Raw genomic sequence first — 15,550 nt, forward strand, 5'->3', positions numbered from 1 at the left:
CTGCAAAAGAACCTGTGAGTACAGGCCCAGCTTACTCACTCCTCTGCCCCTGAGGCTGGATGGGGGAGGGGTGACCTTAAAGTTCAGAAAGGATTGATCTCCGAAGCAATGAAAAGGAGGCCCTAAGGAATGAGGAAATTGTCGACATGGAGAATACATTCAAGGTCAAGAACCAAGTAAAATATCACACTGGAAAGAAAAAAATAACAGAAACATTTGAGATGACAAAGCTGAAACTCTGTCTCTGGGATGTGGCTACTTGGGTTTCTCTCTCATGCCTGACAGCTCGGATCAGACCCCTGCCATTTCTAGACACGGAGTTTCTGACACGTAATGCCTCTGGTACAGATGAAACCCGCTCACTGTGCAAGTGATCTGGGCTGGGGACTAGGTGTGTGGGGCCAACTCACACCCCCTACTCGGGTTTCCCAGCCATCGGCTCGTATTTGAAACTTAGTAGTAGAACAGTTCATGCTAGGACACTCTCTGAACTCTGCTTGCCCTGGTGCTAGCATTCTGCCCTACAAAGGGAGGGCATTCTAAAAGCATTTTTTTTTTCTAAAAGCATTTTTAAAAAGGCACGGGAAAGAAGACGAAACACTTGTAAAAGCTTTTGATAGCACTGAGTCATGCTCAGAGAAGCATTCAAGTAGTCAGGGTACTGTATGTTCCGAAACACACACAATAACACTCTCAGTGGGTCAACTTCCCTATTACCTCGTGGGGCAGCAAGGCTGACTTACAGCTACGATCTAAGCTGAGGTTTCTGGAACTTTTAAATCCCCTTGCACTCAATATTGTTTTGGGGTGATTTACAGCTTCTGAAGAGAACCAGGCACTGAAGACAGAGCTGGTGTTTAAAGCTCAGTTATGTCAGGGATCCCTGGGTGGCTCAGCGGTTTGGCACCTGCCTTCGGCTCAGGGCGTTGGTCCTGGAGACCCCGGATTGGTCCCGTGTCGGGCTCCCTGCATGGAGCTTGCTTTTCCCTCTGCCTGTGTCTCTGGCGCTCTCTCTCTCTCTCTGTGTGTGTGTCTATCATGAATAAATAAATAAAATCTTAAAAAAAAGAAAACTCAGTTATGTCAATTACTGGCTGCACAGCCCTGAACAAATTATCTATCCTCTGGCCCTCAGTTTCCTCATCTGTAAAATGGGAGTATTAAAACCTGCTTCATAGGGTTATAGTTGAGATCAGTGAAATGAGATGATGTATGCAAACCATCCACTACAGTGCAGGCACTGTACATTTCTACCATAGTGCTTCGAGGCTCTACAGACAATCTGATGGATGACATAGAAAGGGCAATAGATGATGGTGTTAATACCTTCAAAGTTCTCACAAGGGATAAACGTCTTGTTCCTGGAGGTGGAGCAACAGAAATTGAATTAGCCAAACAGATCACATCGTATGGAGAGACACGTCCTGGACTTGAACAGTATGCCATAAAGAAGTTTGCTGAGGCATTCGAAGCTATTCCCCGGGCACTGGCAGAAAACTCTGGAGTTAAGGCCAATGAAGTAATCTCTAAACTCTATGCAGTACATCAAGAAGGAAATAAGAACGTCAGATTAGATATTGAGGCTGAAGTTCCTGCTGTAAAGGACATGTTGGAAGCTGGTATTCTAGACACTTACTTGGGAAAATACTGGGCTATCAAGCTGGCTACGAATGCTGCCATCACTGTCCTTAGAGTGGATCAGATCATCATGGCAAAACCAGCTGGTGGGCCCAAACCTCCAAGTGCGAGGAAAGACTGGGATGAAGACCAAAATGATTGACTGGCTTAGTTTTTTACTGTAGGTGAAGACTACATTTGTAGTAGTAGTCTAGGAATTGCCTGATGTTTTCATATTTTACTTAAAAAGTGTTTTGTGTTTATATCCTCAGCTGGATGATAAAATAAACATGTTGTTGCTGTCAAAGCCTAAAAAAAAAAAAAAAAAAAAAAAAAAGTCCATGTACCATGGACTTTGTTCAGAAGGAATTTAAGTGCTGTGGCGGGGAAGACTACCAGGATTGGAGCAAAAACCAGTACCACGACTACAACGCCCCCGGACCCCTGGCCTGCGGGGTGCCCTACACCTGCTGCGTCAGAAACACGACAGAAGTGATCAACACCATGTGCGGCTACAGAACTATTGACAAGGAGCGCCTCAGCGTGCAGGACGTCATCTACGTGCGGGGCTGCACCAACGCCGTGCTCATCTGGTTCATGGACAACTACACCATCATGGCAGGCCTCCTGCTGGGCATCCTGCTCCCCCAGTTCCTGGGGGTGCTGCTGACATTCCTGTACATCACCCGGGTGGAGGACATCATCATGGAGCACTCGGTCACCGACGGGCTCTTGGGGCCTGGCACCAAGCCCAGCGTGGAGGCGGCAGGCACAGGATGCTGCATGTGCTACCTCAACTAGCGCCCCCATCTGGGCCAGCAGCTGGGCAGGACCGTGCCGTGACAGCACCACTCGGGCCACATCACGGTGGCTGGACGGGACTGTGGGTCCTCTCCCCACACTGGGCACTGACCAAAGCCCCAGCCGAGTTTGGGGGGCCTGCTCAGGCCTCCCGCGGCCACGGCCTCTCGGGAGAGCCGAGGCGCTCCCCGGGGCCGGGTCCTGCACCTGCCCGGCCTCCTGGGCGTGGGGAGCAAGGACGCCCCTTCAGCAGGCCTGGGCCCCCGGGAAGGGGGTGCCGAGCACTCAGCTCAGGGCCCATCTGGTTTCTGGCAGTGCCGTGGCCTGTGGTGTTTCGGCCCCCGTGAGGGCAATCTTGTAGTAAAATGAGCACGAAGGAGAGCACGTGTGGTGGCAGGTGTGTGGGCCCCAGGGTCCCTGGAGTCCCTCGGCCACGACCCAGAGGCCAGGTTGGGCGCATTTCGCAGCCTCCCAGGGGCCTTGAGCTGCTGCTTTGCTGACCCTGTTTTTTACGTGATTTTTGTAACATTCATTTTGTACACAGTTAACAGGAGTTTCTGACTAATCAGAGCTGGGTGTTGCCCACACGCCCCACTCTTGCCCCTCCAAGCCCGTTTATTAATCAAACAATAAAGACGTGATTTTTTTTTGCCATGGTACATGGCAGATGCTTCGTGCATTCAACCAATATTAACTGACACCTTACTATTTGCCAGGCCTTATGGCAGGTAAGCAAAGACAGATGTAGTAACTGCCCTCTTGGAGCTTTCCATATGGCCACTAGCCTATTGACTCAACAGTAGCACCTACTCTGAATTCCTTGTCTAGACTGATGAAGACTGATGGTAGCACATAGTTACAAAGATAAGAGAGATACAGACTCTGCTCCTCAGCTTCAATCTGACTGAGAAGGTAAGAGAACCATATCACTGGATGGCTCTGCTACTAATTATGTGACCTTGGGCAATTCATACAACAATTTTGGAGCTCAGCTTCCTTGTAAGTAAAATAAGGAGGTTGGATTGGATGATTGGTTCTCAAACTTGACTGGCCATCAGAATCTCTGGAAGACCTTTTGGAAGTACAGACTCCAGGCCCCCACCGACACCCGCTGGTCAGAATCTCGAAGTGTGGGGCTCAGGGATCTATCACAGTTTTTAAAATGCCCCCATGTGGTCAAATGCAGACCTCTTGGTCTTGGCCCATCTGTAAGACGCCTTCTAACAGGAGTAAAGTTCTGTGATACATCACTGTCACGGGAAGTGGAAGCGAACAGTGCCATGGAGGAGGCACCGAGTGCAGAACCAGGGTTAGGAGAAGGCAGACATCAGTGGGGTGGTGGCAGTGTGAATGTGAACTTGAGAGAGGCCAAGCTCCAAGAGGGCAGTTACTACATCTGTCTGAACTTGCAGAGGCTGGGAAAGGAAAGAGTATAGAGAAGGGAAGCCAAACATTGGGCCAGAGGACAGAGTGCTTGGATGGGAATAAATGGCTCAGAGGTTGGGAAGGCAGACTGAGACCAACTTGACTAATTATTTCATCCATCCATTTATCCATCCATCTATAATGTGACCTTATTTAGAAATAGGAAGTTAAAGTAAGGTCATTAGGTTGGGCCCTAATCCAATATGACCAGTGTGCTGATAACAAGGGGAAATTCAGGGACACCGGGGTGGGGGGGCTCAGCCAGGTAAGTGTCCACCTTCAGCTCACGGTCCTGGGGCCCAGGCGCACATCGGGTTCCCTGCTCCGTGAGGAGCCTGCTTCTTCCTCTGCCCCTGCTGCTGCTCCTGCTCACATGCTCTCATAAATAAAGTCTCTTAAAAGTGGGGGGGAAATTCAGACTGAGAGACATGCACGGAGAGAAGGCTATGTGCAGAGACACAGGGAGGCTGCTGTGTGAGGGTGGAGGAGCGGAATGCATCCCCAGACCCAGGACGCCAGAGACTGCTGCTAAACCACCAGCAGCTGGGACGGAGGCACAGAACAGATTCTCCCTCCCAGGCTGCAGCAGGACCACGGCTGCTGATGCCTTGATTTCAGACTCAAGAAGTGTGAGCCAAGAAATGTCCGCAGTTTTAAGTCCCCTCGTCTGTGGCACTTTGTTCCTGCAGCCCTAGGAAGTTAACACACGATGGAAGGGGAAGGAAATAGAGGCCAAAGAACTATGAGAGACTGTGGATTAGAGGCTGGACAACTCATTTTCTGAATTCAGAAAATTAGAAGAACCCACTAATTATGTGCCAAGAATGGTGCCGGACACCTGTCATTTAGTATCATCCAGTAGCAACAGATATTGGCTGAGTAATTAATGAGATGTTGGGGGTCAAGGAGGAGGAAAGATGGGTTCTTGGAGAGGTTGGTGGCATGTGGGAAGAAATGGAGGTTTTGTGTCAGACAAGTGAACTCCTCCTTCTAGAGGCAGCCAAAGCACAGAAGTGAAGCTCAGGAGAGAAGTCTGGGCAGAGATTAAGTTTTGGGAATCACTCTTATAGCAACAATAGGTTAGATGCCATAAGAAAAAAATCTTCTAGGAAAAGGAAAGAGAGCTGAAGGCAGACTCACTGTAAGTCAGGGTCAGAAGAGGATGAAGAAAGAGGAGAGGACATAGGTGAGTCTGGTGGCACAGAAGCCAGGAGAGATGTGGAGGGATAGGCCCTAGCTATGACAGAAACAGAAAGAAAGACATGGGTTTGGGCATATTTCAAGCTATTCTCTTTTCATATAACAGTAGTTTTGTTGTTTGGGGTTTTTTTTCTTTTAACATAAATCCACACAAGTCTTGAATGGTTTTAAATGGAGCAGCTTTTGAATTTCTTAAATTCAAGAAGAGTTCTGGGACGAAAAAAAGTGTTAGTGTTAATTTCCTGAGTGTTTTAATAGCAACTTTAACCTGAAAAGCTCAAAGAGTGTTGGGTCAGACAAATGATCTAGTAGTGAGGATAACGTCCCAATGTCATAGATATGAAGGCCCAGAGAAGTAAAGGTTTGTAGTTCTATTGACGCAGAACATCAGGTTCCAGTGAAGGGCTGATTCTGATTCTTGGGCAAATATTCTGATCCGAGCACCAGCTGGCTCACCTGTTGATTCATTCATTGAGTACACTGCTGACCACCGCACTGCAGCAGAGAACAAGGATAAATGAAGTCACCAAGGAGCTCACAGTCCAGTGGAAACACTACCAGGTGTTAAAAGCCTTCACTAGGGAATCCCTGGGAGGCGCAGCAGTTTGGTGCCTGCCTTCAGCCCAGGGCATGATCCTGGAGTTCCAAGATTGAGTCCCGCATCAGGTTCCCTGCATGGAGCCTGCTTCTCCCTCTGCCTGTGTCTCTGCCTCTCTTTCTGTGTCTCTCATGAACAAATAGATAAAATCTTAAAAAAAAAAAAAAAAAAGCCTTCACTAAAGAAACTTTAAAAAACAATAGTGTTCAATGATGACTGACTGGATAAGCAAAATGTGGTTCATGCATACATGCAACGCAGATGACCTCTGAAGGCATCATGCAAAGTGAAATAAGGCAGACACAAAAAGACAATTATTGTATAATTCCACTTATATGAAGTACCCAGTGGCATCACGTTCACAGAGGCAGAAGGCAAAATGGTGGTTGCCAGGGGCTGGAGGGAGGAGACAGGATTGGGTAGAGTTTCCGTTGGGGATGACAAGAGTTTTGGGGGTGGATGGTAGTGATGGTTTTGCACAACACCATGAGTATACTAAAACCACAGAACTGTACACTTAATGGTAAATTTTACATCATATACATTAACAATTTTGTTGGGGATCCCTGGGTGGCGCAGTGGTTTAGCACCTGCCTTTGGCCCAGGGCGCGATCCTGGAGACCCGGGATCGAATCCCACGTCGGGCTCCCGGTGCATGGAGTCTGCTTCTCCCTCTGCCTATGTCTCTGCCTCTCTCTCTCTCTCACTGTGTGCCTATCATAAATAAATAAAATTTTAAAAAATTAAAAAAAAACAATTTTGTTATCGTGTGTGTTTTTTTTTTTTTAAGATTTTTATTTACTTGAGAGAGAGAGGGAGTGAGCATGAGCAGTGGGGAGAGGCAGAGGGAGGGAGAGGAGCAGGCTCCCTGCCCAGTGCAGAGCCTGACACAGGACTCAATCCCACGATCCCAAGATCACAACCCTGAGATCATGACCCGAGCCGAAACCAAGAGTCAGATGCTCAACTGACAGGCCACCCAAGAGATGGCATCCTAAATTTCTTTCTAATACAAAGAATAGGTATGGAGAAGTTGAGTGCTGAATACGAAGTCAGTGTCAGGGTTAAGTAAAGAGCAGGTCTTAGCTGCTATTCCAGTACATCCTACATCTTTTTTATTACAACTAATTAGCATTTGCCTATTTAAAAACTCTTGGGTTTTACTTCTTTCACCTGTTTCCTTTTAGAAATGTTAGAAAACAAGAAGTGGGAATAAATAAGACTGAAAATTCTGTTACCCAGAGAGAACTACCATTAACACTCCGGCATAGCACCTTTTAGCTGGAAAAATGATCTCTCTTCATTTTTTTTTAAAGTTCAGTCCTTTAAGTTCAATCCATTCTCCCTCAGTACAAATGGCAAACTGTGATCTAGCAGAAAGGGTCAGGCAACTTTCTCAGCACCTCATAGTCAGGAGGGAGGTCAGAACTGCAATTCAATTCTAAGTCAGCTATCCAAGCCTCTCTGCCACTGCCACGACTATCTGGATGATTAGAGTCATCACCTATCACAGCCAGAGCCCCTGGCTAAAAATACACCCTCCTCTGAGATGGTTTCCGTCATTTAGATGTTTCAGAGCCAGCCAGAGCCTGGCCTGGGCACAGCGAACATCTGGGTAAGGCACTGACCACAGAACCACCGGGCAGCTGGAAGCCATATGGGCACGGAGCCTATGCAGTTGGTGAGGCCACCCTCACCTCCCTCCACCTCCCTCCACCTCCTCATGCTGCCCGTTGGGCCTTCAAAGCCCTCCACCCTCTCTTTTGCCAGATCACAGCTCTTCTTTGCTTCTCTGCCCTACCTCACTTCCCTAATCTGTCCCAGAGGATAATTTCTCCTGCCTTCTCTGTTCCTGCTTCCCTGCCACACCTCCATGGTCTTTCTCTTCCACTCTACCCTGCATCTGGAAGAGTTTTTCCCTCTCTTGCTTGCCAGCCGGATGGCTTCCTCCAAGTGCTTCCTCAAAAGCCATTTGTCTCTGAAAGGCTTCCATGGATTTCCCACACTGGTGGCTTCCCTGCCACTTCCCTTGACTGGGTGGCCTCACCCGAGAGGGATCATTCATTTAAACCAAATTCACCAAAATCTACGCTGGTGTGATGCTACGGGCACAGTGTGCTGCAGTGGGCACAGAAGTGAATGAGAAGGGGTGTTTTCCCTCAAGGGCCCAAGTCTGGTGAAGAAACAAACAAAAAGCAAATAGTTAAAGGAATGTGCTAGGTTGTGTGTTAGAATTTGGGCGGACAATTTTGTTAGAATTTTGGGAGCTTCGAGGAGAAAGTAATTTTGCCCAAGGAGGCCAGGAGGCATGAGAAGAGGGCTCCTCTGAATGAATCTAGTGGTAAATGTGGTCATCTGATGGGCTTGCAAAGTGCAAAAGGGCACTGTCAATAGGGGATGAGGGAACGTGCAAAGGTCCAGGGCAGAATAACTCAGGCAGGAAGGGCTTGGAACTCCACATTTGGGAGTGAGGCTTCAGCTGCTCCTGGGTCCCTAGTGAAAAGGCTGACACTGGCTATGAGCTCACCAGATTCTGTAGCTAATTCTCATTATCAGTTGGGAAAGTTTAGAACAGTTTTGCGCAGGCATCATAGCAGAGTTCAAACCCTTGCTGAATGCGTTGTTAGAGGTTCATAAACATCACACAGAGTGGCCACAATGCAGTCACTGGAGTCCACTAAAGACGAATAACCTCAGTGATGTCAGATGCTCAGTCCGTGTGAGTTTGCTCATCTGCTAAATATGGCAATGGATGAGGCCAGTGATGTGCTGAACAAAAGAGGGTTTCATCGTCAAATATGGGAAACACTCCCCCTCCTTAGGGATTCACATTTGCCTATGAACACGTTAAAGTTTGTGGTGGGTGGAAACCAAAGTGTTTAATTTGGTCAAAACCAGCATTTCTCAAACTTATTTAATCACACAATTCTTCCCCCGCCCCCCTCTCCCACCAAGTATCTCTTAATCTCTAGGGAGGAAACACATGTGGGAAAGTGCTGGATGAAATGGTTAGCAGCCTGCCTTCCAGCCATTAAAACCCAGGGCTGTATGGACTGAGCATGTCACTGGGCTGGAACTGGAGCAACTGAAATATAACTGAAGCATAGACATTAACATTCATTCTAAGAAGGGACTGCGGGTGGGCATGACTCTGGGAACGGGTGTGATGCTAACGGTGAATGGTCACCTGGAAAGCCCAGTGTGAGGACAGAAATGATGCAGAAAGCCTGAAAATGTTCTAAGGGGAAACCAAACTGGTGGAAAGCTAAAGGCAGGAAAACTTTGGTCAGAAGGGATAAAGGACCCAATCAGTCAGGAAAGTTTGGGAAAGTAAGAGGGTCCTGTGGAGATTCTTCTGGTAAGGCTGAGATAGGGCTTGGGGCAGGGGGCCTTCAGGAGAAACACTCTGCCTCAGAGTAAGAGAAGTCGAGTCCTCGGGGACCACAGGCCTGTGAGAGGGATGCCAGGCAGCACGAGGAAGAGAAAGGAGAGTCCAGGGAGAAAGCACAGCGTGACCACAAGGAAGAGGAGAAGAATCAGATAACCTTGGGATGAGAAGGGCTAATGAGTACCTGGGACGCTGGAACAGCAAGCCACCCTTACCTGGAACCCATGCTCTCCTGGTGCGAACAGCCACAGGTTCACCCTTTCCCTCCTGGGGCCTCTGGCACCTTGCTCTGCTACCCACACTGTCTCTCGTGCATCTTATGCCCCCTTCCCGACCCATTGCCAAGTTCTCCTTACCTCTGGTCCCCCTGCAGCCACTGCCCTGTTCCTGACTTTGCTGCCCAGTTTTTTTTTTTTTTAAGATTTTATTTATTTATTCATGAGAGACAGAGACAGAGGGAGGCAGAGACACAGGCAGAGGGAGAAGCAGGCTCCATACAGGGAGCCTGATATGGGACTCGAACCCGGGACTCCAGGATCACATCCTGGGCTGAAGGCAGGGGCTAAACCGCTGAGCTACCCAGAGATCCCTGCCCAGCTTCTTTGGAAGGAGCTCCAGGGCTATACTTACAACCTCCTGGATAGACTAGCCACCTTCAATTCAACCTGTGCAAAGGTGAATCTGCAGGTGCCTGGGAGGCTCAGCGGGTTAAGCGTCTGTCTTCAGCTCAGATAGTGATCCCAGGGTCCTGGTATTGAGTCTAGCGGCAGGCTTCCTGCTCAGTGGGATTTCTGCTCCTCCCTCTCCCTCTGCCCCCCTCCCCCTCTGCTGTCCTCACTCTCTCTCAAACAAATAAATAAAATATTTTTTTAAAAAACCCCACAAAACCCAAAAGCCAAAATGAATCTGCCCCCTTCCCATCAATCCAGCCCCGAAGGCAGTCATTCCCATGAGGGCCACAGCCATGTTCCAGTCAGCCAGACCTCAAGCCCAGCAAGTTACGACCCATGACTAAACGCAGGTGGCAAGTTTCATCAAATCTGCCTCCCTGCCGCTCTGTGGAGTCTCACTGTGCCACTGACCCCTATTATAGTGGCCGTATAAATGTTCTCCATACTCAAACCCTGTGAGAGCAAAGCATCACACACAGGCCGCCGCTCTCCCTCTGAGCTTCCCCAGACGCCAATCAGAAGACATCAGTAATGGATCACAGCTCTTGTTCCTGCAGAGCCTGCACTTGGCCTCACGATCCTCCTTAACAAAGTGTACGATCCAAAGAAGCCAGCAGCCGCCAATAAAAGTTGACACTCAAGATGACGCTCAAGCATACATTTTATCACAGTTGAACAACTCTGAAACCTGAATGCAAATGCCAATGTCAAACACATTTCCATGCAGTCGTGACATAACTGTCACTGCCTATGAGTGGCAGAACTCGGTCACAGTTTTTCATATCATTGTCACCTCATCTGAGTAGTGTGCATGGTTGGTACTACCTGTGCTGAGTTTAACTGCCATTTTAAATGTCTTCAAAAAGATGACACCATGATTCAGCACTGAAACCCAAAGTTATTGGTACACAGAAAGGCATGGAAACAGAACAACAGAATATAAATTTTATATTAAATATTTGCCACTGGAGGAATGATCAAAATTCTAAATTTTATTGCAAAACAATAATCTAAAGCTTCGTGGGACCTAAGAAAGATACCCACAGGTAGAAAAAGTTAAGCTACTTCCTACAAAAATATGCTGATTACAGGCCAAACAATGCACGTGGAGGTAAGAGAAATGGATGAATCCTTCGGAACATATGAAAGAAACTGCAAAGCAAGAGTGGCTGGCATCAGTTCCTGTGTTCCACAGGATTATCTCAGAGGCACTGTATTGTAGCTTATTGACAGGGTTGGTCTTTCTTTACCACACAGAAATAAAAGTAGAGTGTAAAACCAAAGGCATCTTAGAGTTGATAAGCTCTTGGTTCTTGTCAGGCTTAGCATCTCAATACCTTTTCGTGCAGTGCCTGGGCCAAAGGAAATGCCCAATAGTAGGGGAGCCTGAGTGGCTCAGTCTGTTAAGCATGTCCTGGGATCAGGCCCCAGGAGGGCTCCCTGCTCAGCAGGGAGTCTGCTTCTCCCTCTCCCTCTGCCCCGCCCCCACTCATTCTTTCTTTCTTAAATAAAATCTAATGGTTCCATTTCTTAAGTAGTTAAGTCCAATGAAGTTAATAAGCCTTTATGTTCCAACAACTTAGTAGCCATTTGAAAAGACGATACACATAAATTGAAAGAAAAAACATATTCTTTCATCTTAAATTACTTCACAATAACTCTTGTAGGTGAAAACCCATAACCCCCTTTAGAGACTGGGAAGTTGAAGCTCGGAGTTGGGTGACTTTCCCCAGGTTCCAGAGCTAATAGATGGCTCAGTCTTATAATATAGTAATTTGTGCCTTAAAAAAAAATAGTCCTCCTTTAGAGCATAAGCTCCTCAGAGACAAGGAGCCTCAGTAATGTCTGTAGTTGGCAGAACTCAGCACAACATCATGCCACAAATAGACGGTGAATAAACAGTTCTTGGATTAAATCATCTCCATCCAAAGAACCCCTCTTCTTATAGTACCTCTGGCATTTTTGGGAGTCAACTGAGCTTGCCACGTTGAAGACGATGGTGAGGAAAAGATACCAAAGGAAACAGAAGGAAGAGAGAAGAGTTGATTGTAGGGCCTGCACGGAGGCGGCCAAGAGTTGCCCGGGGGGTGACCCTCCTGCCGGCAGCAAGGAAGCCAGGGAACAACTCAGAAGCCTCCGGGTGGGCTGCTTGGCCTTCTCAGACTTGGATCTGCGGGGCCTGGAAGGCAGTGGCTGTGTCACCGTGTTGCAGTCCGGGCCTGATGCCTGGTAAATCCACTGCCAGGCCCACACTGAAAAGCTCCTGTCACAGCTCTCGGCCCCTCCGCACCTTCCCAGCAGGCGCTCTGGCTGGCAAGGTACTAAGTGGCTCCAGCTGTCTGTCAGGAGACCCCACGTGACTTGTGTCGTAGTGACCGAGCACAGTGAAATCCCAGCCGCACACACTTAGACTGACGCAGGGCCGTGAGCCACAATTCCCAGTTATCTGTCCCGAGAAAGGGTTTATATTTCCCCTCTGGAGAAAGATCCCCTCTGAGGAGAGTGCAGAGTATGTTGGAGCGAGAACAGCTGTCCGCAGGAATTCGTTTAATTCACTTCACCTCACATACCCTCCTAAATCCTGAGGCTGAGGTATGTATGGATGTTTAATACGGGGTGGCTGACAGAAAATGTGTCCCCAGGGAAAAAGCCAAGGAGCAAGTCCATGAGGATTAAGTGGATCTGCCATGGCGGAACGCTGACAAGCCCATGCAGCTGACATGACAGCAAGTGAAGAAGGCAGGATTCATAGACCTCCCGAGACCGCAGAAGTCATCTGGTGGAAGTTACACGTGAGACAGAGCTTAGTAAACAGGGCCATACAGAAATAATCTGGGACCAAAGCCCTGAACCGGGAAGTTCCCACATTCCTCCTCCTGGACCTCCCAGTTCTCAAACCGTCCATTCCTGAGTAGGCAATCTGTCCAACAGGGTGGCCACCACCCAACCCTCGTCCCAAAACAAATCCTAATGGTACCTCCTATGATCTTCCGCATCTGAGGACACGAGTGCCACTTTAAAGGCCCCCTAAAACATATCCCTTCATGGATCCTCACCACACCTCAGGGAAGTTGTGGGGGCTCGCAAGAGCTCCTCAAGAAACTGTTACTCAGGAAAGGCAAGTACTGGCCTGAGGTCAGATGGTGAGTTCTCACACTCAGACCTCTCCAAGTCAGGACTTGTCTACCTCATCTTTAATCCAAACACCTCAAAGTATTCTTACTACCACACAAATTGGCAAATGGCAGAGTGAAATGATTTGCCTGAGGTCACATACACATGCAAAGCATTATCATATTATCACCTGCTCTGGGAAAATGATTCCCATGAACTACAAGCTTGCTAGCTGATGGAAAGAACAGGCTGTTGTGGGAGACTTGACTCATCCCTGATGACGGACATGCCATTGAAATATGACTCCTAGAAATGCTTTTCAGAATATTTAATAAGATGGTTGATACTCAATTAGAATTTTGTGTTATCTCAAATTCGCTCCAATTATCTTAGAGGTGTCATGAAATACAACACTAAAATTCACACTTCAAAGACACACAGCATGTTGTATTTTGGGAAAAGAGAGAGAAGAGTTCTCACAACATGTGAGACACATATAATGACACATGTTTCCGTTCCAAACAGTTTGCTTTTATTTTCAGGGGACTTTCACTCGCCTATAAGCTTCTAAAATTATGAAAAGACAGTACAGATATGGAAAGCTCAAGTTACTGTGGAATTTGAACATCCCTAAGATCCCTGAGCTCTAACCACTAGGTGCCTCACTCAGCCAACACTCCCCTTCAACAAGCCAGCTGTCAGATGGGGCTTTCACGCACAAGTCATCTGTTCCAAAGGAAGTCCCTAGGCTTCTGAGCTCCTGGAACCCTAACAATATTGACTAGTGACAACTGCAGGATTTTCTACTTATTTATACAAGAATACAACATTCAACACTCTCTCTATATAAGAAATTTATATTTAGGCAATTTTTCACAGCTTGACTGGCTTCTCTAAGGATGTTCAGGTCACTTCCTCTATCGATTCCTAATGCAGGATGCCTCAGAGTCCTGTATTACCTACTCAATATGTTTCAAAGTTTCTTCTTTAGTGATGCAAACAATGTATCCAAGAGTACATAACCCACAAAACAAGAGAAAGTAATTGCAAACATAATATCTGGTAACCTATGACATATTAAGAATGCTCACACTCAATAAAAGACAAATAATCCAATTTTTTAAATGGGCAAAGGATAAATAGACATTTCTCCACAGAAGATGTACAGATGGCCAATAACACAAATTAAAACCACAATGAAATGTCACTTCATATGTGTCTCAGTCTTACGTAGCCTGGGTAGCTTAAACAACAAATTTATTTTCTCACAGTTATGGAGCCTGGCAGTCCAAAATTAAGGGGTAAGAAAGGTTGAGTTCTGGTGAAGGCTCCCTTCCTATTTCGCAGACAGCCACTTCTCACTGTGTCCTCAACAAGGCAAAGAGACAGTGTTTGTACTCTGATGTCTCTTCTTATCATCAGAGTGCTCCCCGTTACATCCTCAGCTAGCCCTAATTACTTCCCAAAGGCCCCATACCCATCACATTGGGAGTTATGGCTTCAACATGTGAATCTGAGGGGAACATAAATCAGTCTATACCAATACCTACTGGGGTGGCTATAATAAAAAAGTCAGACAATAACAGGTGCTACAAGAATGTGGAGAAACTGGAACACTTACACACTGCTGGTGGCACTACAGAGTGGTAGAGCTGCTTCAAAAAGTAGTCTGCTAGTTCCTCAAAAGGCTAACATGGAGTGACCAAATGACCCAGTGACTCACTGCTAGCTCTCTGCTCAGGAGACTCAAATACTGGAACACAACTGTTGGTAACAACACTATCCATAATAGCTAAAACGTAAAAACAACCCTAATGTCCATCAGCTGATGAAAGAAGAAAAGGTGATATATGTGTACAGTGGAATAGTATTCAGCCACAAGGAGAAATGAAGTACTGACCCATGCTATAAAACTGATTAACCTTGAAATCATCATGCTAAACAACAGAATCCAGTACAAAACACCACATATCGCATGATTCCATTTTTATGAAATGTCCAGAGTAGACAAATCTATAGAGGCAGAAAGCAGACTGGTGGTGGCCTGGGACTGGTAGGCGGACATGGGCAAAACAGAGTGACTGATAATGGGTATGGGGATTCTTTTAGGGGGTATGGAAATGTTCTAAAACTGATTGTGAGATGGTTGCACAACTCAGTGAATATAATAAAAACCACTGAGTTGTAGACCTTAAATCACTGAATTGTATGGTATGTGAATTATATCACAATAAAACTTTATATATATATATATATATATATATATATATATATGTATATATATATATGTAAACTAAGTGGTAGTTAACATCCCTGGAATCCAGCTGACACATGCCCTAGGAGTAAGTGCCATGCCCTACAGTAAGGCCTCCTCTAAACCCAAAATAATAAACCGAGCTCTAACAAGATCTACCAAAAAAGATGAAGTTAGGGTTTGAGTCCTGCCAAGTTAAAGTTTGTGCTTTCTAGTGATCCAAAGTAATAAAGTGTTAAACCAAACCAAACCACTGGCACAAAGTGATCACCCAGCAATTAAACTGTCTGCCAAAACAAGAATCAACACACTTTAGAATGCTAACAATATCTGGAGTGTTTAAAATACACTATCACCCAATATTCAATAAAAAATCAATAGACAAAAATAAACAGGGGAAAGTTGAGACAAAATAGTCAAAACAAATCAAATTTGAGGGGCGCTGGGGTGGCTCAGTTGGTTAAGCATCTGCCTTCGGCTCA

At 46.6% G+C, this 15,550-nt stretch overlaps 2 protein-coding genes across 2 annotated transcripts in view; one reads left to right on the forward strand and one right to left on the reverse strand.

Annotated features, from left to right (window-relative positions):
* WNT5B (Wnt family member 5B) overlaps window positions 1-15,550 on the reverse strand; it is a 109,251-nt gene that overhangs the window by 79,045 nt on the left and 14,656 nt on the right. The gene's annotated exons all lie outside the window — the stretch shown is intronic.
* On the forward strand, window positions 1,966-2,433 carry LOC121479915 (tetraspanin-15-like). Its single transcript, XM_041735958.1, has one exon. It carries the CDS (start codon window positions 1,966-1,968, stop codon window positions 2,416-2,418), a length of 453 nt encoding a protein of 150 aa, XP_041591892.1. The 3' UTR covers window positions 2,419-2,433.

Source organism: Vulpes lagopus, chromosome 21 (assembly GCF_018345385.1).
Source record: "Vulpes lagopus strain Blue_001 chromosome 21, ASM1834538v1, whole genome shotgun sequence".
NCBI classification, from domain to species: Eukaryota; Metazoa; Chordata; class Mammalia; order Carnivora; family Canidae; genus Vulpes; species Vulpes lagopus.

Bases quoted from the DNA above. Each gene is read 5' to 3' on its own strand.
- LOC121479915 (XM_041735958.1), top strand. From the start codon at position 1,966: ATGGACTTTGTTCAGAAGGAATTTAAGTGCTGTGGCGGGGAAGACTAC.